The 20,143-nt window shown below is 47.6% G+C and overlaps 1 protein-coding gene across 5 annotated transcripts in view; it reads right to left on the reverse strand.

Moving 5' to 3' along the window:
* Nucleotides 1-251: 251 nt before the first annotated feature.
* The window catches only part of CCDC57 (coiled-coil domain containing 57), a 113,539-nt gene continuing 93,647 nt past the window's right edge, over nucleotides 252-20,143 (reverse strand). For all 5 annotated transcript variants that reach the window (XM_059907705.1, XM_059907706.1, XM_059907702.1 and 2 more), the window contains one exon: nucleotides 252-1,039. In XM_059907705.1, coding sequence (XP_059763688.1) covers nucleotides 837-1,039 — 203 coding nt within the window. In that variant the 3' untranslated portion in view covers nucleotides 252-836. The remainder of the gene's footprint in view (nucleotides 1,040-20,143) is intronic.

Below are 20,143 nucleotides of genomic sequence, written 5' to 3' on the forward strand. Positions count from 1 at the left end.
GAGGGCGCCCGTGCAACTCTGAACGCCTGAGCCACGTCCCACCCCATGAATTGGGAGCCCCTTCTGTAGATGGCTGGGCTTTTCTGCCCATCTGCAGAGTTCCCTCCATCCCCACGTGGACCAGGGAGGCTCAGCCCTGGTCGTAGAGTGAACCCTGAAACCCACATGTTTGTAGCAGGGTCTTTGGAGAGTTAAATATACAATTTTACGCTACGAGATTTCCTGCTCACTTGTGTGTGACATCTGTAGTTCAGGACTGTAACTGGCTCTCTATTTTACACTAAAATATAAACGGAGTAGCATGTGTAATGATGCCAAAAGCACTCACAGTCGAACCTTTGAATCACAAGAAACCTGGCCACGAGAGCCACACATGCAAAGCCCAGGAAATCTTTTACTGTCTTCCCAAGTTAAAAGAACAATTCGGGGCTCTGCGATCAGTCCATGAGGTGCCTTAGCAGCACTGGGGAGGCTGCTCTTCAGTTCACTGTTCCCACCCATGCGCGTGCGCACACACCCACACACACACACACACACACACACATACCACTGATATGGAGATAAAGCCACCAAGGAGGAGGAGGGGGAAGAGACCGAGAGATGGATTGGAAGGGAGGAGGAAGGGGAAAAGGGGAGGGGGGAAGGGGGAAGAGGAGGAAGGAGGGGATGAGAAGAAGGGGGAGGGGGAGGGGGAAGGGTGGGGGGGGAGGGAGGAGTGGATGAGAAGAAGGGGAGGGGAGGGGGAAGGGAGGGTGGGAGGGGAGGGAGGGGAAGGGGTGGGGAGGGAGGGGGAGGGGTGGGGAGGAGGAGGGGCGGGGAGGGGTGGTTCGAGGAGGTCAGTCCTTGGAGTTGTAGTTACGAATCTTGGGGGGCCGCTGGCAGCCTTTAGGTTTTGCAGGATGAGCCCTGGGGTGTCTGGCAGGCTTGCCCCTTGCTTGGGCTTTCATCTTCATCCCTTCGACGGCAAAGGCCGCCCATGGCGCCACGGGGCTTCCCTTGGGGTGTTGGAGGCTGTAGGCTGCTGGAGGTGCTGGGTGCTCTAGCAGGTGAAGAGAAAAGAGAAAGGAGGGTGCATCATCATGGGGCAGGAAGGGGCAGGACGCGGTGCGTACAGAGAGCTGGGTTCACTGAGTGCAAGTGGCTGAGCTGCTCGCCAGCAGGAACCAGAGACCCCATGCCTTCCCTGGTTCCTTGCGTGGGCCCATGCAGGCCAGTGTCCTGCTGGGGCAACAGCTGTACCTGGGGGTCCTGGCCCTGGTGTCCCCACACAGAAGGTCTGTGTGGGCACGTGCTCTCCAGATGCTCTGCAGGGCCTGGGCCTGCTCCTCCACTGGGCACTCAGGACATTTGGCCCTGAAAACGACATCTCCTGTCGTGCTCATTTTGCAATAGGTCCCACAGAGGTACCAAGGTTAATGGTTGACTCACGACACTTCCCAGGCATTTCCCAGGCTGTCAACCACCCCCTGCCCTCTGGCCATGCTTGCCGGGCATCTCCAACTGCCCAGCAGCCCTGACACGTGTGGCCAGGCACAGGCCAAGGACCCGGGAGCTGCACCACATGTCACAGGTATGGGCCAATGCTCCAGGGCAGCCCTTCCAAAATACTGGCAACAACTGTCTTTGCACTAGGGCACCATAGGTGATTTTTTTTAAAGTTCTTTGAGCTCTTCTCTATTTTCCTAGTTTTTAGAACTAAGAATGTATTTCTTTTTTAAAAGTACCAAGAAGACGTACAAGAATGTACTGTACAACAAGGGGAATAGAGACAATGTTTTGTAATAACTGTAAATGGAGTGTAACCCTTTAAAAACTGTATAAAAAATAAAAAATAAAAATAAATAAAAAGCAATTGTGAGATGCAAGCTCAGGGGCGGCTCTCCTTCCTCGGCTGGCCTAGCAGGCAGGGCCAGGGTCTGGAGCTCCAGGAGGGTCTGCACTAAAAGACAACGCTGGGACTTCCCTGGCGGTCCAGTGGTTAAGACTCCATGCTTCCAGTGCAGGGGGCACAGGTGCTATCCCTGGTTGGGAACTAAGATCCCACATACCACGTGATGCGGCCAAAAAAATAAATAAAATAAAATAAAAGAGAATGCTGCCTCAGGGTGTAAAGACATGGTAGGTGGGGCCTGGCCAACTGGCACTGGCATCTCACACGTGTGACACACACTGCAGTGACGCACACCGTCTACCCAGTGTCACCGAGCCCACCCCCACGGGTCTGGTGGTGGGACACTGTGGGGAGAGGTCTGGAGGGCCTGCCCAGCGCATGGCCGCATGCTGCACAGGTGGATGACAGAAACCAACCTGGGAAAGACTTGAGGCTGAGGACAGGCCAGCTGCACAGCCTCTGGAGGAAAAGAACAGCGCTGGTGTGGAGCTGGGAGATGGGAAAGGCCTGGGCTTTGAAAGCACACACACAGGGCTGTGTGCCGGGCTTCTTCCAGCGACTCCAGCACCATGAGCTGGGGGTCTGCCATGAGCACCCAGGCCCTGGCCCCCTCTCTCATCTTGTGCACTTTCTGCTCCTCTGGCCTCTGGAGACATCTGGAACCATTCCTCCTTTCCCGGAGCCTCCAGGGGTCGCACCCAGTGGCCTCCCCAGAGCCCTCAGCCCCAAAGCTGGGCCAGGTTCTGCTCTCCTCCTGCCCAGTGCCTCCGTGCGCCGGGTCCTGGAGTGGGGTGAGGATGTGCGTCCCTGGACGTCCCCAGGCTCCCTTCTGCTTCCTCTGGCCATGACTGCTTCTCCCTCTCTGGGAAAGCGCCTGTGTCTTTGGTTCTTAAACCCCAGATGAATTCCTCCTCTCTACACAGAGACACTCCCACCCCAGATGCCTTTACAAGTACTTATAAAGGGATCTCTGGTCAGCTCCATCCTGCTCACTTGGTTTCCTTCTGGAATGCAGCGGCCACTGGGGAGGGGCAGGGTCAGGACCCTGACCACTGTGATGCTGGGGGTCCTCCCCTATAACTCGAGGGAGCAGCCCCTTCAGGGGTTCTGTGGGCGTGACCTGAGTCCATCCCAGAGTCTCCACTTGGAGGCTCCTGGAGAAAGTGAGGCGTAGGGAGAAGGGCCAGCCCAGGCCCCAAGACCTTTGCTTGGGAGGCCAAGCTCCCTGTGGCCGGCTGTCAGGAGCTGTTTGCCAGCTCAGCCGGATGCCAGGCAGGTGGTTCCACTGTATGCTGGGAGCACAGGCCAGGCAGACCCACCCATCTGCCTGGGGGCAGGGCCTCTGAGCCGAGGGTGAGAAAAAGCCGGGAGGATGGCACAGCCGGCCTTGCAGCCTCTGGTTTTTGTCCCTCTTCTTGCAGTGTCGCCCGGAGCGGGTGACTGGCTCCTCCAGGACAGGCTTTCAGGGCAGGGCAGTCCTGGCTCAGCCATGAAGCTGGACATGTCAGGCCTGCTCTCCTCAGGACACTCCCTGTGCCCAAGCCGTGGTCTCCGCTTGATTAATCTGCGCCCTCACTCAGACCAGGAGCTGGTGTGTGGAAGCGAGGCTCCCACCGTGCTCTCTGCCTTCTCTCCCTTGCCTGACCTGTTCTGCTGTCTTTCTGCACTGGCTCTGATCAGGCTTCAGGGAAATTGGGGGGCACAGCACTTGCCTCTCATGGGCTGCTGGTCCAGCTCCAGCTCTCAGGAAGGTTCAGCGAGATGTCGAAGACCTCCCAGTATGAACCCGGGAGCAGGACTGGGGGCCCTGCAGGGGCTGACGGTGCCAAGGGGGGTGTGGGCTTGCACTTTTGGTGGGTGGCCTTCCCCGCAACCTTCCTGGAGCCTGTAATGACCTTGAGCCTGGAAGTTCTCGTGGACCAGCGCCCCGGGGGAGGTGGGCTAGTCTCCTGTCTCAGGGCCTCCTAGGGCTCTTTGAGCACAGCTCTCTGGAGGCTCGGAGCTGCTGCTCAGCTCCCTTCTGCGTTGGCTTCTAGGCTGCCTGGCTATCAGGGTGACCCTGAGCACGCCTGCCAGGCCTCTAAGGGCCGTTGGAAGGGCTGGGGACTCAGCTGCACTCCTGAGAAAGGGGATATGGAGCCACGTCTGCCCTGGCTCTCCAGAGCCTTCCCTGGAGCTGGGCGGCTGCTCTAGACGCAGGTACCAGTTGTGGCCTTGGCCACAGGGGACAAGGCCTTCTCAGGCTTACTTCAGCCTCAGCTGCTCTAGCCAGTCCTTCCCTCTCCTCTCTGGGTGACCACCTCTGCGTGCTGACGGCCCCTCGTTTCTGTCGAGACCTCTCTCTTGCTTCCCTGGGAGCCCCTTAAGCCCCCAAGTTCAACATTTCTCAAATTGGGGGAATCACACCCCCAGGTCTCCTCACCCTCACCCTGGGCCTCCTTGTGGATCAATGGTTAAAAGTTAGATTCTGTTACACTCCCCACCCCCAAATCCTTCCAAGGCTTCCCACCACTGTTGGGATAGAGCCCCAAGCCTTCAGTGTACGATGGGTGTGGATGGTGGGTATGACCTGGACCCTGAGCAGCCCTGCCCTGCCGGGAGCTGCTGCTCACCCCTGGTGCAGAGGCTCTGGGAGGACACTCCCAGGCCCGACTCTACTCAGCAGGGTGGAGGAGGGGCAGGCAGGAAACGCCAGATCCTTCAGGGCCCTGCAGCCACTCCCAGCCTTGGGCTGGGGACGCTGCCCAGACCAACCTGGTTAACAGACCAGCATCACCACTCCTCCCGCCCCCTTCCTGAAGTTAACGCCCGACACTAACCCCTAACTGCTCCTTCTTACCATCATTTTGGGGGGTACCTCCTCCCTGGTTCTGGGCTCATCCAGGACTGTCTGCTAGCGTCCCTCAGTGTGGCCCAGTGTGGTTTCCATCCTGGGCTTTGGGAAGGGCTGCCGGGCCACAGGGTGCCAGGACTTGGGCAGGGGATGTAGCAGAAATACTCTGTGGCAGAGGACGTGAGGAGAGCTGGCACCACCTCCATGGTGACTCTACCCCTTTTCGGGGCCTGTCTGAGCCCCAGCTCCCCAGAGGAGAGGGGCTGGCAGAGGCCAGGTCAGGTGGGCAGGCGGCAGGCGCATGGGTGCAGGCGTGGGGAAGGAGGAAATGGCTCCAGGACAGAGGTCAGGACAGTGGGGGCTGGGGTCAGGCGGCAGAAAGCAGAGGCTGGGCCACCAAGCCTGGCTGGGTGCCCCCTTTGGAGGGAAGAGGGCTGGCGGGGCTGCCTGGCGGTGGGGGGGAGCCGAGCGCCCAGGGTGCACCCAGAGAGCCTGTGTCCTCTGTAAGGCATGTGTGGGGACAGCAGGGAGGGCACAGATGAGCACATCGGGTGGGGTAGATTCTGATCTGCCTTCTTTCCACAGAGATCAAAGCCTGAAAACCTGATAAACAAGATGACATTCATGAAAGGTACACTTTCAAAGGGACCCGTGGGGGCTCTGCCCCCAGGGAGGCCAGGCTGGGCACCCAAGCATCGCTGGAGATCCTCATGGGGAGGGGCTGCCCACCTCTGCACCCAGCCGGGGTGCAGACCGGCAGGCCACACGCCTCGAAGGGCTGCCCTCTGCTCCTTCTTGGCGGGGGGACAGCTGTGAGTGAGGCAACGCTCTCCTCTTCCACAGAAACGTGCCCCCTCGGGAGGGCCGCCAATTGGCCACAAGCACACTGGCTGCCTGTCTTGTTCCAGGCCCCGTGAGTCCGGACCAGGCCCCAGGTGATGAGCCTGAGGACCCTGTGGGCCGCTTTGGGTCCCCACCCCCGCAAACACCACCGCCCACCCCCTTCGGGAGGAGAGGCCAGCGACAGACGTGCCCTGCAGGGCAGGCAGCCAGCGCTCAGGGCTGGGAGTGAGCTCTGCGCAGACCTACTGCGTGCCCGGTAGCTCCCCACAGCTTCTCTGTTGCTCCCTGTCTGATTTCAGCCCAAGTGGGAGGCCTGAGGCTGGCAAGGGGGCCAGGAGGCCTCTCCACGGGCCTGGGCCGCCGGAACGACTGACCGTGTGAGCAGAAGTGTGGCATTTGCAGAGTGCCGCCACGGTGCCAGGCCTGGCTCTAGGCAAAGCTTCCCGGGCACACACCCGCCTCACGCCTGGCCCCTACACGGGGGCTGCGAGACCCCCGTCCTGACACAGAGGTGGTGCAGCTGGGCCAAGAGCAAAAGTCCAGGATCATCAACCTGCAGCTGCTGGGCTGGAAGTAAGAATGCAGCTCTTGCCCCTCTGTCAGGCCTCCCTTGGGCACTGCGAAGAGGAGGGCGCCCGTGCAGCTCTGAACGCCTGAGCCACGTCCCACCCCATGAATTGGGAGCCCCTTCTATAGATGGCTGGGCTTTTTTGCCCAACTGCAGAGTTCCCTCAGTCCCCACGTGGACCAGGGAGGCTCAGCCCTGTTCGTAGAGTGAACCCCAAAACCCACATGTTTGTAGCAGGGTCTGTGGAGAGCTAAATACAGAATTTTACGCTACGAGATTTCCTGCTCACTTGTGTGTGACATCTGTAGTTCAGGATTGTAACTGGCTCTCTATTTTACACTAAAATATAAATGGAGTAGCACGTGTAATGATGCCAAAAGCACTCAGGGCTGAACCTTCGAATCACAAGAAACCTGGCCACGAGAGCCACACATGCAAAGCCCAGGAAATCTTTTACTGTCCTTCCCAAGTTAAAATACAAATCCCTCATTTCCCAGGATTAGTTACATTGTTATTATGCTTACTTGAGGACTGAACAGCATTCTTACAGGATGTTGATGGAGGACAGAATTTGGATGAGGCCAAACTTACACAAAAACTTCTACATTTTTGTATTGAATTCTGTCAAACACAAACTTTAAATCCCTACAGGGATACAGGCACGAGGGGTTCTCAAACAAGTGGGATAAAAATTCTGGTTCAGTATAAGGATCCACATTGAGAATACTCTTGGGAGGAGTGCTTACAGAAGGAGAAAAACAAATCCAGAAGAAGCTTCCAGAGACGTTAGAAACAGAGAAATCAAACCCATACAGACCCACAACGACCCAAAATGAGAATTCCAGACACTGTGGCTGTGATGGGGTGGGGCAGCCGGTCATGGGGAGGAATGGAGTGTGTAAAGAACGTGCCTATGGTGGGGGAACAGGAAAGTGGTAACAAGTGTGAGAAATCAGTAGGGCTGCGTGAACACGGGTGTGAGTGAGTGAAATTATCCTAGGGCAAAAGTAGAATATGTAACTTACAGTGCAGCAGAAGAAAACTTGATTTCTCCAATGAAAGGCAGGAATGTAGAAAAGAAAAACAGAAAGTAAATAAATGGGAAGTAAATAATATGTAGAATTAAGCCCAATGATAAGAACTAAATGAACATAAATGGGTTAAGTTCACCAACGAAGAAAAAATTCTCAAATTGGATTAAAAAAAACAAACAGGACTTCCCTGGTGGCACAGTGGTTAAGAATCCGCCTGCCAATGTAGGGGACACAGGTTTGATCCCTGCTCTGGGAAGATCCCACATGCCGTGGAGCAACCAAACATGTGCGCCACAACTACTGAGCCTGCCTTCTAAAGCCTGCGAGCCATAACTACTGAGCCCGCATGCCACAACTACTGAAGCCTGCGCGCCTAGAGACCGTGCTCTGCAACAAGAGAAGCCACCGCAATGAGAAGCCCGCACGCCGCAACGAAGAGTAGCCCCCGCTCACTGCAACTAGAGAAAGCCCACGTGCAGCAACGAAGACCCAATGCAGCCAAAAATAAATAAATAAATAAATGTATATTAAAAAAAAAAAAACAAGAGCCAACAAGATATTGTATAGAAGACCCATTTAAAACAAAAGACAGGGAATTCCCTGGCAGTCCAGTGTCCAGTGGTTAGGACTCTGTGCTTCCACTGCTGGGGGCCTGGGTTTGATTGATCCCTGGTTGAGGAACTAAGATGTCCCAAGCCATGTGGTGAGGCCAAAAAAAAACAAACATAAAAATTGAAAACAAAACAAAATAAAAAATAGAATTAGGTACAAAGTGTCATAAGGGGCAAAGAAGAACTCTGTGTTCTGGTGAAGGGACAACTTCAAAACATATCAAATGACATCTGACAGAGCTGCAGAGCAAAATAGATAATCCAAAACAGGTAGGTGAATGTTTTAATCACCCCTGTTGATCACAAACCCACACAGAGATGGCAAAGACTTAGTCAATGGAATTAATTACCTTGAGTTATTAAGACACAGAGACGTCTAAACTACTAGGCAGATAATACACTTTTTTTTTTTTTGCCGAACACAGACCACACACAGAATCAGACCACATATCAGGCCACAGAACAAGTCTCAATTCATTCCAAATAAAATACAATAAAATTAGAAACCAACATCAAAATCCTCCCAAATTTCTTCTGCTTTGAAACTGACTAATGTATTACTGAATAATCCTTGAGTTATACAGGAAATCAAATAGTGAATTAAAAAATATTTAGAAGTGAATCTCAGAATTTGTAGGACAGAGCTGAAACAGCTTTAAATACACTTATCTGGAAATACTAACAGTTAAAACTACCAGGCGATGAGCTAGCCTCCAATGGGAGAAGTAGGAGAGTAAGGAACAGAACAAACTTGGGAACAGGAAAAAGGATGTCACAGCGTTAAAGGCAAGTTTCAGTGACATAGAATCTCCAAGAAAACAAACAGCGCAGAGTATCAACAGAACCCAAACTGCTATCTGCAGAGATTAATAAGATTAACCTCTGCCAAGACTGATCCAAAAAAGGGAGAGAAAACGAACATGGCAGGGGAATAACTGGGTAAAAATGAATGTTATAAAGACCTATTCATGAGTAAGTTAATAAAATCTAGATGAAATGGAAAGTTACAAAACCATTTGAAATGTCCAATAATTATTAAGAAAATTGAAATGATGATCAAAAACTTCCCTCCCCAAAGACCTGTGGCTCAGATGGCTTTACAGGAGGTTCTACTGAATTTTCAAAGAAACCAAAATTTCAAGGAATAGTCAATTTCTATCTTATTCCAATTATTCAGAAAAGTAGAAAAAGAGTGAAAGCTACCCAGCTCATTTTATAAGTAATCTACATTCCCAAACCAGATAAAGACAACCCAAGAAAAAATTACAGGCCTATTTAACTCATAAATGTAGCTATAAAAACTGTATATAAACATTAGCAAATCAAATCAAATAAGTATTAAAAATATATCATTATCAAGTATAGTTTATCCCAGTAATGCAAAGCTGTTTCAATATCAGAAAATCTACCACCATATTTCACCACAATAAGCAAAAAAAAAAATATGATTATCATAATCAATGCAGAAAAACACCTGATGAGGTTTAACAGTTACTTATGATGAAAACTCTTAGTAAATCAAGAATGTAGGGGCTTCCCTGGTGGCTCCAGTGGTTAAGAATCCGCCTGCCAATGCAAGGGACGTGGGTTCGAGCCCTGGTCCGGGAAGATCCCACATACCGCAGAGCAACTAAGCCCGTGAGCCACAACTACTGAGCCTACACTCTAGAGCCCGTGATCCACAACCACTGAGCCTGCGCGCCACAACTACTGAGCCTGCGCTCCAGAGCCTGCAAGCCACAGTTACTGAAGCCCACACGCATAGAGCCCATGCTCCGCAACAAGAGAAGCCACTGCAATGAGAAACCCGCACACTGCAAGGAAGAGTAGTCCCCGCTCGCCGCAACTAGAGAAAGCCCACGCGCAGCAACAAAGACCCAACTCAGCCAAATATAAATAAATAAATAAATAAATTTATATTAAAAAAAAAAGAATGTAAGGGAAGGGATTTCCTTGGTGGCGTAGTGGTTAGGACTCCGCACTCCCAATGCAGGGGGCCGATCCCTGGTCCAGGAACTAGATTCCACATGCATGCCCCAACCTAAGAGTTCACATGCCACAACTAAGGAGCCGGTGAGCTGCAACTAAGGAGCTGGCGAGCTGCAACTAAGGAGCCTGCCTGCCTGCTGCAACTAAGACCCAACACAACCAAAAAAAAAAAAAAAAAAGGAAAAATTTTAACTTGATAGAGGTTATATTTTAAAAACACACAGCAATCACTTTATTTAGTGGAAAACTAGCCTCAATCTCTTCAAGTCAGAGAATGAGACAAGATGTTCATGATGACACTCCTGTTAATATGGTTCCAGGGCCCCAACCAGCTCTGTAAGGAAAGCAAACTAAATAGGACTGTAAGTACTGAAGGGAAGGAACACTCACTATTTGAAGACAGCAAGATCATCCACTTAGGGAAAAAAGCACCAAAGACAAACTATTAGTGTTAATGTGGAAGTTCAGCAAGGTGGGTGGACAGATCAGCCTGCTCACTACAGAGCACTTCTCTACAGAACTGTAACCATCTAGCAAATAGCATAAAGTGATGGAAATAGCAAGAAAACTCTAAACCAGCCTGCCACCTGTTCTGTAAATGACGTCTCACTGGGATGCAGCCGGATGCCTTGTCATCGTTGTCTGTGGCCAGAGGATGGCCACTGTTTCCACTGCTGCTTCTGCCACCAGCACCTGGGGGCCTTCCCTCAGCGAAGGAGGTTCTAGGCCACCCTCTCTTTACAAAGTGAGTGTGAAATCTGCAGTGTTCTCCAGAGAGCAAATGACTGCTTATGAATCAAGAAACCAGAAGTGGGTTTGTTCTATACACTGATTCTAATGGTTTTTAAAGTTGAGGTACTATTTCTTTAAACAAAATCTTGAGTGCAGGCCTGCAGGGAAGGGCAGCTCTGGCTGGGATGAGGGTAGGAAGCCAGAGGCTCCTTCATCCCTCCCACCCCCCAGGGCTCTCGAGGCCCTTCTGAGAGGCCCTGGGGCCCGCTGAGAGGGCACTGTTGACAGTAATGACCTCCCCTAGGAGTCCTGAGTGCCACAGTGGAGGATAATTAAGAGAGCCTGAGTAAATTGATAGGAATTACAAGAATTCTGCAAGGACCTGCAGCAGCCATCAAATGTGAGGCAAGTTGACACTGGTGTCTTTCTCACTTTGGCCCTTCTTGGTTTTGCCTGTGACAGATGCAGATCTCCTAGACTAGAAACTGAGACTGGAAGGGACCATGGGGCAGGAGAGAGACAGAACATAGACAGCAGAAGGCTAGCATTCTCCAGAACTTCCTGGTCCATTGCTGCTCCCAGCTGCTGTCTGGGTGATGCTAAACACAGGAGATCCTTTGCTGTTTTTTTAAAAAAATAACTTCTATTGAGTTATAATTTACAAACAGTAAAATGTACCCATTTTAAGTGTGCATTTCAATGGGTTGTAGAAAATGTATACATCCAGGTATGTGGAACATTTCCATCACTCCAAACATCCCTACCCCCGGCCCTAAGCAACCATCAATCTGCTTTCTGTCATTACTGACTATATGGGTCGTTTCTAGAATTTCACATAAAAAGAGTACACTAGGTACTGTTTGATGTCTGGTTCTTCCAGAGATCAAAGAAATGTTTCTGAGTTCCTGTTGTCATATGTATCGGTAGTTCTTTTGCTTGTGGAGTAGTAGTACATCATACGGCTACACAGTAATTTGCTTTTCCATTTATGTGTTGATGGACATTTGTGTTGTTCCCAGTCTGACATTCGTGTTAAGGCCTTCCCGTGCGTGGATGTTTCTGTTTCTCTCCCACGGTTACCATGGAATTGAATGGCTAGGTTGTGTAGTAAGAAAGTTTTTTTTTAAGAAACTGCCAAGCTATTTTCCAAAGCAGTTGACCATCCTGTGTTCCCTCAGGCAGTATGAGTTCCGGCTCCTCCACATCCTGGCTACCACTTGATACTGTCATGTTTTTGTATGTTTTCGGTTATCTGAGTGAACGTGTAGTGGCACCTTGCTGTGGTTTAAATTTGCATTTCCCTGATGACTAACAATGAGTATCTTTCATGGGCTTGCTGGCCATTTGTATCTCTTCTATTGTAAAGGGTCTTTTCTAGTATTCTATTTTAAAAATTGGGCTATTTATTTACTACTGAGTTGTAAAGTTCTTTAAATATTCTGGACACAGGTCCTTGATATGTGTTCAAATATTTTTTCCCAGTCTGTGGCTTACCTTTTCATCTTCTTGACAGTGTCATTGGAGAAGCAGAACTTGAACATTTTGATGAAGTCCAATCTATCAAATTTTTTTTCATTTATGGTTGGAACTTTTTTTAATCCTAAGAAATTTTTGCCTATCCCAAAGTCACAAAGATTTTCTCCTATGCTTTCTTCTAGAAGTTTTATAGTTTTAACTTTAAATTTAGGCTTATGATAGATTTTGATTTAATTTTTGTATTTGGTAAAAGAGTTGAGATTTATTTTTTCCCCACATGGATATCTAGTTGTTCCAGCACGATTAATTGCATAAACAATCCATTCCTCTTGTTACATTAATTGAAAAATCGATCACCATATGTGTGTGTGTGTCTATTTTTTCTGTCCTTATGCCAACAACACACTGTCATGTTTACTAGAGCTTTATAGTAAGTCTTACAATCAGGTAGTTTAAGTGACTTCAACTGTTCTTTTTCAGGATTGCTTTGGATGTTCTGTATCTTTTGCATTTCCATGTAAATTTTAATTTTCAATTTCAATTTTAAAAGCCTGCTGGGATTTTAATTCAGATTGTGTTAAATCTATAGATAAATTTTGTAAGGAATGACATCTTAACATTGAGTCTTCTGATCCATGAATATGCTACATCTCTCCATTATTTGGGTCTTAATTTTCTCTGCAATGATTTTTTTTTTTTCAGTGTACAGATATTTGGTTTAGTATGTCCCTAAGTATTTCATGGTTTTGGATGCTATTGTTAATGGTATTTTTATTGCAATTTCCAGCTTTTCATTGCTAGATACATAATTGATTTGGTATATTGATCTCATATCCTGGGCCTTTGCTAAAGTCACTCTTTAGGTCTAGTAGGTTTTTTTTTTTGGTAGGTTATTTACAATTTTTATGTACTAGATAATGCAGTGTGTGAATGAAACAGTTTTACTTCTTCTTTTGCTTTCTGTATGTCCAGCCTCCCTGCTTTTTTACATGACTAGGATTACCAGCAGTGTGGAATGCAAGTGCTGACAGTGGGATCAGCCTTTTACCATCAAGTAAAATACTAGCTGCAGGTTTTTCATAGATTCCCTTTATCAGGGTGAACAAGTTCCCTTCTATTCCTAATTTGCTGAGGGTTTAGAAAATCATGAGTGGATGTTCAATTCTGTTAAATACTTTTTCTGTATTTATTGAGACATATCATATGGTTTTCCTTTTTTAATCTGTTAATATAGCATATTGATGTTTTAATGTTATACCAACCTGTCATTGCTGAGATAACACCCGCTGGGTCAGGATGTGCTATGCTTTTCACATATCATTGGATTTGATACTCTAGTATTTTATTAAGGATTTTTTGGTCTATATTCATTAAGGATATTGGTCCAGAGTTTTCTCTTCCTGTAATGTCTTTGTCTGGTCTTGGTATCAGGGTAGTGCTGGTGTCATAAAATGAATTGAATATCTTCTTTCATCCTTTGTTTTTTGAAAAGGAGTTTGGGTGGAATTAATAATATTTCTTTCTTAAATGTTTTACAGACTTCACCAGTGAAGCCACCTGGCCTGGAGTTTTCTTTGTGGGAAGGTTTTAAGTTAAACATTCAAATGCTTGAATAAATACAGGCACATTCACGTTTCTATTTCTTCTTGAATCAGTTTTGGTAACTTGGGTCTTTCAGAGAACTTACCAATTTTATCTAACTTAATTTGTGAAACTATTGGCATGTAGTCGTTCTTATTATTACATTATTATCTTCTGTTTTTCTTTTGGCCATGCTGCACGGCTTGTGGGATCTTAGTTCCCCAACCAGGGATTGAACCCGTGCCCCCCTGCAATGGAAGTGCGGAGTACTAACCACTTGACCACCAGGAAAGTCCCTTATTTTTCTAGCTTCTTAAGGTGAAGGTGTAGAGATCACTGATTTCAGACCAATGTTCTTCTGTAATGTAAGAATTTAAAGGTATAAATTTCTAAGCACTCCTTTGTGATTTCTTTGTTGATCCATGGATTATTTAGAAGTGTTCTGTTTATGTTCAAAATTTCTGGATATTTTTCTAGATATCTTTCTGTTATTGATTTCCAGGGGAATTCCTCTGTGGTCAGGAAACATATTCTGTATGATTCCAATCCTCTTAAATTTATTGAGACCGGTCTTTATGGCCCAGTATATGGTCTAGTTTGTTGACTGTTCCATGTGTACCTGAAAAGATTATATATTCTGCTGTTATTGTCCTGAGAGGTCTAAATATGTCAATTAGGTCATGGTGGTTAATAGTGAGGTACAAGTCTTTTCTATCCCCAATGATTTTCTGTCTACTTGCTCTATCAATTACTGACAGAGAAGCACTGAACTCTCCACTTATAATTATGGATGTGTCTATATCTCTTTTCATTCCTGTGAGTTTTCACTTCATGTGTTTTAAAGCTCTCTTATGAGGAGCATACACACTTAGGATTGTTATATCTTCCTGATTAATTGACTTTTTCTTTTTTTAATGTTTAATGTTATGTATCAACTTAGCTGGGCCACAGTGTCCAGATCTGTGGTCAAACATTAATCTGAATGTTTCTGTGAAGATTTTTTTTTTAATTTAATTTACTTATTTTGGTTGCTCTGGGTCTTAGTTGCAGCAGGCAGGCTCCTTAGCTGTGACTCACAGGCTCCTTAGTTGCAGCTTGTGGGCTCCTTAGTTGCAGCTCGTGGGCTCCTTACTTGTGGCATGCGAACTCTTGGTTGCGGTATGCATGTGGGATCTAGTTCCCTGACCAGGGATAGAACCCGCATCCCCTGCATTGGAAGGCGGATTTTTAACCACTGCACCACCAGGGAAGTGCTTAATTGACTTCTATATCATCATAAAATGTCCCTTTTTATCTCTGGTAACATACCCTGTTGGGACGTCTGCTTTGCCCGATTTTCTTAATCTGTGTCTTCATATTGAAAGTGGGTTTCGGGACTTCCCTGGTGGCGCAGTGGTTAAGAATCGCCTGCCAATGCAGGGGACATAGGTTCGAGCCGTGCTCTGGGAAGATCCCACATGCCACGGAGCAACTAAGCCCGTGCACTGCAGCTACTGAGCCTATGTTCTAGAGCCCTCACGCCACAACTACTGAAGCCCGCACGCCTAGAGCCCGTGCTCCGCAACAAGAGAAGCCACTGCAATGAGAAGCCCGCGCACTGCAATGAAGAGCAGCCCTCGCTTGCTGCAACTAGAGAAAGCCTGCGCACAGCAACAAAGACCCAATGCAGTCATAAATAAATAAATAAATAAATTTATTTAAAAAAATAAAATAAAAAAATAAAGTGGGTTTCCTGTAGACAGTACAGGAGGCTTGCCTTTTTCCCCCAGTTGGCTTTTTAATGGAATGTCTAGACCATTACATTTAATGTTATTATTAACATGGCTGGTTTTAAATGTATCTTCTTGCTAAATTGTTTTCTATTTATCTGATCTGTCTTTGTTCCTCTTTTCCTGCCTCCCTTTTTTAAAAAAATTTATTTATTTATTTTTAAAGTTTTTGGCTGCGTTGGGTCTTCATTGCTGCCCATGGGCTTTCTCTAGTTGCAGCGAGCAGGGGCTACTCTGTTGCAGCGCGTGGGCTTCTCATTGAGGTGGCTTCTCTTGTTGCGGAGCATGGGCTCTAGGTGTGTGGGCTTCAGTAGTTGTGGCACTTGGGCTCAGTAGTTGTGGCTCGTGGGCTCTAGTCCATAGGCTCAGTAGTTGTGGCGCACGGGCTTGGTTGCTCCGAGGCATGTGGGATCTTCCCGGACCAGGGCTTGAACCCATGTCCCCTGCATTGGCAGGCGGATTCTTAACCACTGCACCACCAGGGAAGTCCCTTCCTGCCTACTTTTGAATTTATGTTTTTTATCCCATTTTATCAATATCTCCACTACTGCTCTATTAGCTATACTTCTTTGTGGGTTTTGTGTGTTTGTTTTTGAATGGTTGCACTATGGTTTATGCATTTTTAACTTATCACGTTCTACGCTGAAGTAACATTATACAACTTCACGTATGAGAGCCCTACAGGAGTGTACTTCCTTTTCCCTTTCCCACCATTTATGCCATTTTGTCATACATTTTACTTGTACATGTATCACAAACCCCATCATACACTGTTATCATGTGTGCTTTAAACAGCCAGTGATCTTTCAAAGAAAAACATAAGCCTATTTCTGTCGTCTACCCACAAACCCACCCTGCTGCCTCTACATTTCTGATGACCCCAGTTTTCATCTGCTGTCATTTCCTTTGCCCGAAGAACGTACTTTACTAGTTCTCGTAGCATAGGTCGGTTGGTGATTAATTCTATCTGATTTGCTTGTCTGTGAACGTTTTTATTTTGCCTCCATTTTTGAAGGATATTTCTGCTAGATATAGAATTCTATTTCGGCAGCTCCTTTTTCTTTTGGCTTAGAGATGATGATCCCTTGTCTTCTGGCATGTACAGTTTCTGAAGAGAAGCCTGTCATAATTTTTATCTTCATTCATCTCCATATAATGTGTCTTTTATTTTTCTTTGATTGCTTTTAAGATTTTACTTTATCACTGACTTTCAGAAACTTGATTATGATATTCCCTGGGTTGCATTTGTGCCCATGTGTCTATCCTGATGCTTGGGGTAGACAAACTTCTCAGATCTGTGAGTTAAGAGTTTTCATCAAATTTAGAAAAAAATAGCCATTATTTCTTCAAACACTTTTTCTGCCCATCTTTCTCTCCTCTCTGTTAAGCCTAATGCATGCTATCTTCCAGGTTGCTGGGGCTGTTTTCTATCCCCCATGTTTTCTTTCTGTGTGTCATTTTGGGTCGATTCTATTGTTATGTCTTCAAGTTCCCTGTTTTTTCTTCTGCCATCTCTATTCTACTGTTAATTCCATCCACTGTATTTTCTTTATAAAATATTGTATTTTTCATCTGGAAGTTTTGTTTGGTTCTTTTTTATATTTTCAGTTCTTCTCATTATGTACGTATTTTCCTTTAAATACCTGAAAATAGTCGTAACAGTCCTTTTAATGTCTTTGCTTGTTTCCTCATTTCTGTCATTTCTGGACCTCTTTCTATTGAATGGTTTTCCTCTTGGCTTTGGATCACATTTTCCTGTTTCTTCAAAAGTCTCATAATTTTTAACTGGCTGTTGGACATTTTAAGTATTGTGTTGAAATTTCGACTTTTTTTTTTTAGAGTGTTGGGCTTTGTTTTGTAGGCAGTTAGGTTCCTCATTTGGTCATTTCAAAGATTGTTTTTAAGCTTTTCTAGGGTAAGTCTAGATGGGCCTGCACTTCAGAGACAGTTAGCTCTACGACCAAGGTGTAACTTCTCTGGGTCTCCACTGAATGAAGGCTGGAGCTTGAATATCTACCCACCCCAAGAGAGCTCTGGAAATGGTTGCGCTTATAAGCTGTCTTTCCTTTGCCTGGATTTGTGGAGTTTTATTCTGTACATCTATGGGCTAGTACACAGTAAGGACTCAAGACAACCCCTATTCAGACTTCTGGAACTCTCTTCTGCATATCCCTCCCCGCGCGTCTCTGGACTCTTCCCTGCAACTTCCAGCCCCTCTGGCTCCCCAAACTCCAATTCCTGTTTCCTCCACCCAGGAAGGCACTGAACCCTGCCCGGTGTTCCCCTCCCTGTGCCTGCAGCAGAAAGCCAGGGGAACCCGAAAGGTGCCTCATTTGTTTTCCTTCTTTCAAGAAGCACACTCCTGTGCTACTTATTTTCCAATGTCTGAAAACAGTTGTTTCATATATTTTGTTTATGGAGGGATGTTAATGTCTAGTCCTTAGCCTGGCCAGAAGCAGGAGTGACTGCTGGTCATACTGTGGCCCCAGAATAAACATCACTAAAGTATAAGCTGATTTGGCTATATCTTAAAGTATTTACTGTGTTTTAAAAGTTATTTCAACACAAGTTTTTTCCTAAGTGGCAGGAAAAGTTGTTTCATCATAACAACTTCAAGAAAAGAGCTAACAAAGATCTATTTGACTATCTGTTTCTCAAAAAGTTTACAGGATACTCTGTACTTCCTAAAAAGTCTCAGGTTATAATAATCAGTAAAGGCAGGAAGCTGGAGTTGCTCACCTAATTCAAGATACTGCACTGCTCCCTCCTTTGACCAGAACACTGGTTCTCAGATTTCTTTGGCTGCAGTTACAGAGGATACTGACAGGGGGTGCACACTGGTGAACCTGGCTCTCATTCAGTCCCATCTTGAGAGTAGTAATGGGCAGAGCCAAAAGGACAAACGTGATGCTGGCAAAACAGGGCAGGACCACTTCGTCCCCCCAGATCCTGGAACAGTTCTGGTCATGTTGCTCAGTGAGCCTCTGGCTGTGCTCCCTTGGGCAGTTCCCATTACCATCCACCCCATGAGGCCGCTGTGACAGTGGCTGCTGAGAGTGTGGGCTGAGCCTTTCTGATGGCTCGTGTTCCACCCTCACACGTGTCTGGTGTGGAGGACGGCCCCTCCCCAGGCTCATGCTGGCCTCCCTCCCCATGGGTCAGGCTTGCCAGTCTCCGAGCTGGGTCTGCCATCTCACTGTGATGCACCAGGAGCCTGGTGCCCACCTTCTAGGACAGAGTCTCAGACCCAAGGAGAATTCTTTGGTTTGCACACAGGTATGAGGACCACAGATGGGGAGAAGAGAATGTAATATTCCAGGTGTGTTTACCCTGGAATCACAGACTGTTCTCTGAGGTGAGATTTCACCTTTTCTTATCACAAGTCCAACCACAAGCAGCTGCTCCTTCCATCTTTCACTCAACGCAGCGCTGGGGCGTCTGAATCTGCTCTCCTGTGCTTAGCCTCTAGGTTTACTGAGAAACACAAAGCACGTGTCGGGAGGCCAGATGGTGATACTCCTGGTCTTGAGGGCGTGCAGACTAGGTGACTCTAAGGTCCTGTGTTCAGAGTATGTTTCTATGTCCTCAGAGCACAGCTGGGCCGGCAGAGCCGTGGCTGAATCACAATCTGCCTTCAGAGAAAGGCCCCAAATGCTGTTTCTGAGTCCAAGCATCCTTCAGGGAAGGTCCGGAACAGTCTCCACTCAAAAACACACAAGACCAGGGTGAGCTGGTGTCCTGGGGGCCCACTTAGCCCTATTCATAGGCTGGTGACACCGTGCAGAATGGCCCACTAACCACGAAGACGAGACTGGGGGACTTGGCGCGTTTGCTCTGCAGTCAATCATGTGTGACTCTCAGAATAGGAGAATCTCAGTTTACTTGGCAGTCATTTTATTCCCGGTCTGGGAAGGGGCTTTGCTGGAGGAAGTCCCCTGGGGCTGGAGGCCACACAGACCACGTACCACTAGGCATGGCTGGATCTGGCTCCCAGGGGTCTGTAGCTCACAGACTGAGCTGCAATTTGGCCCTACTTTGATTTTTAAATTAGTTGCCAATATTCAAAAACTGAAACATTCTATATAAAAAACAAGATTTCTATCATCTTAAAAAACTGGAAGATCTGGCTTGTTGGACCCACACTGCCATGGAAGGGCAGCCATGGAGTGGAGTCATCAACTGCCTCTGCCGGACAGGCCAGATGGCCGGGCCGCCACCCGCCTCCACCGAGCACTGCCCTGCGCACGGCTCTGCCGCCTTCACTCAGCCACCTGCTGCCTGGTGCCGGGGCACTGGTGTCTGGGACCCTTCTCAGCCAGGTAGGCTCATGGGCTAGAGTCGGACAGCTTGGATTCTGATCCTGATCCATGAACTGGGGGCTGTGTGACCTTGGGCAAGCAGCCTAGCATCTCTGGGCCTGGGTCTCTTCATCTGTATGTCGAGCCCCAGCCTCCAGGAGCTGCTGGGAGAGGAATCCACTGTGGCGGGCAGAGTGAGATCCGGGCTAATGGTGATACCGGGCACTATGTGAGCAAACACTGGGCTGAGAACAGGAAGTGGTTGTTTGTTGGCTTCCTGGATCCTCAGAACAGCCTGGCAACTATGATTTAGGTGTCATCCCTACAGTGAGATCTGCATAGAAATGTTCTCACTACAAAGGGCTTAAAAATAACTTTGGATTAGCAACCAGTTAACAGGCTCATGCATGCTCCATCTTAAAATCTTACGCAACCCTCGTTAAAGGAAAAATTTTTAATTTCAGGAGAAACTAATATGATTTTCAGAAGAATAAAAATTTAAAGAAAAAAACCTCAAC

The sequence above is a fragment of the Balaenoptera ricei genome, chromosome 20, assembly GCF_028023285.1.
Source record: "Balaenoptera ricei isolate mBalRic1 chromosome 20, mBalRic1.hap2, whole genome shotgun sequence".
In the NCBI taxonomy this organism is placed as follows: Eukaryota; Metazoa; Chordata; class Mammalia; order Artiodactyla; family Balaenopteridae; genus Balaenoptera; species Balaenoptera ricei.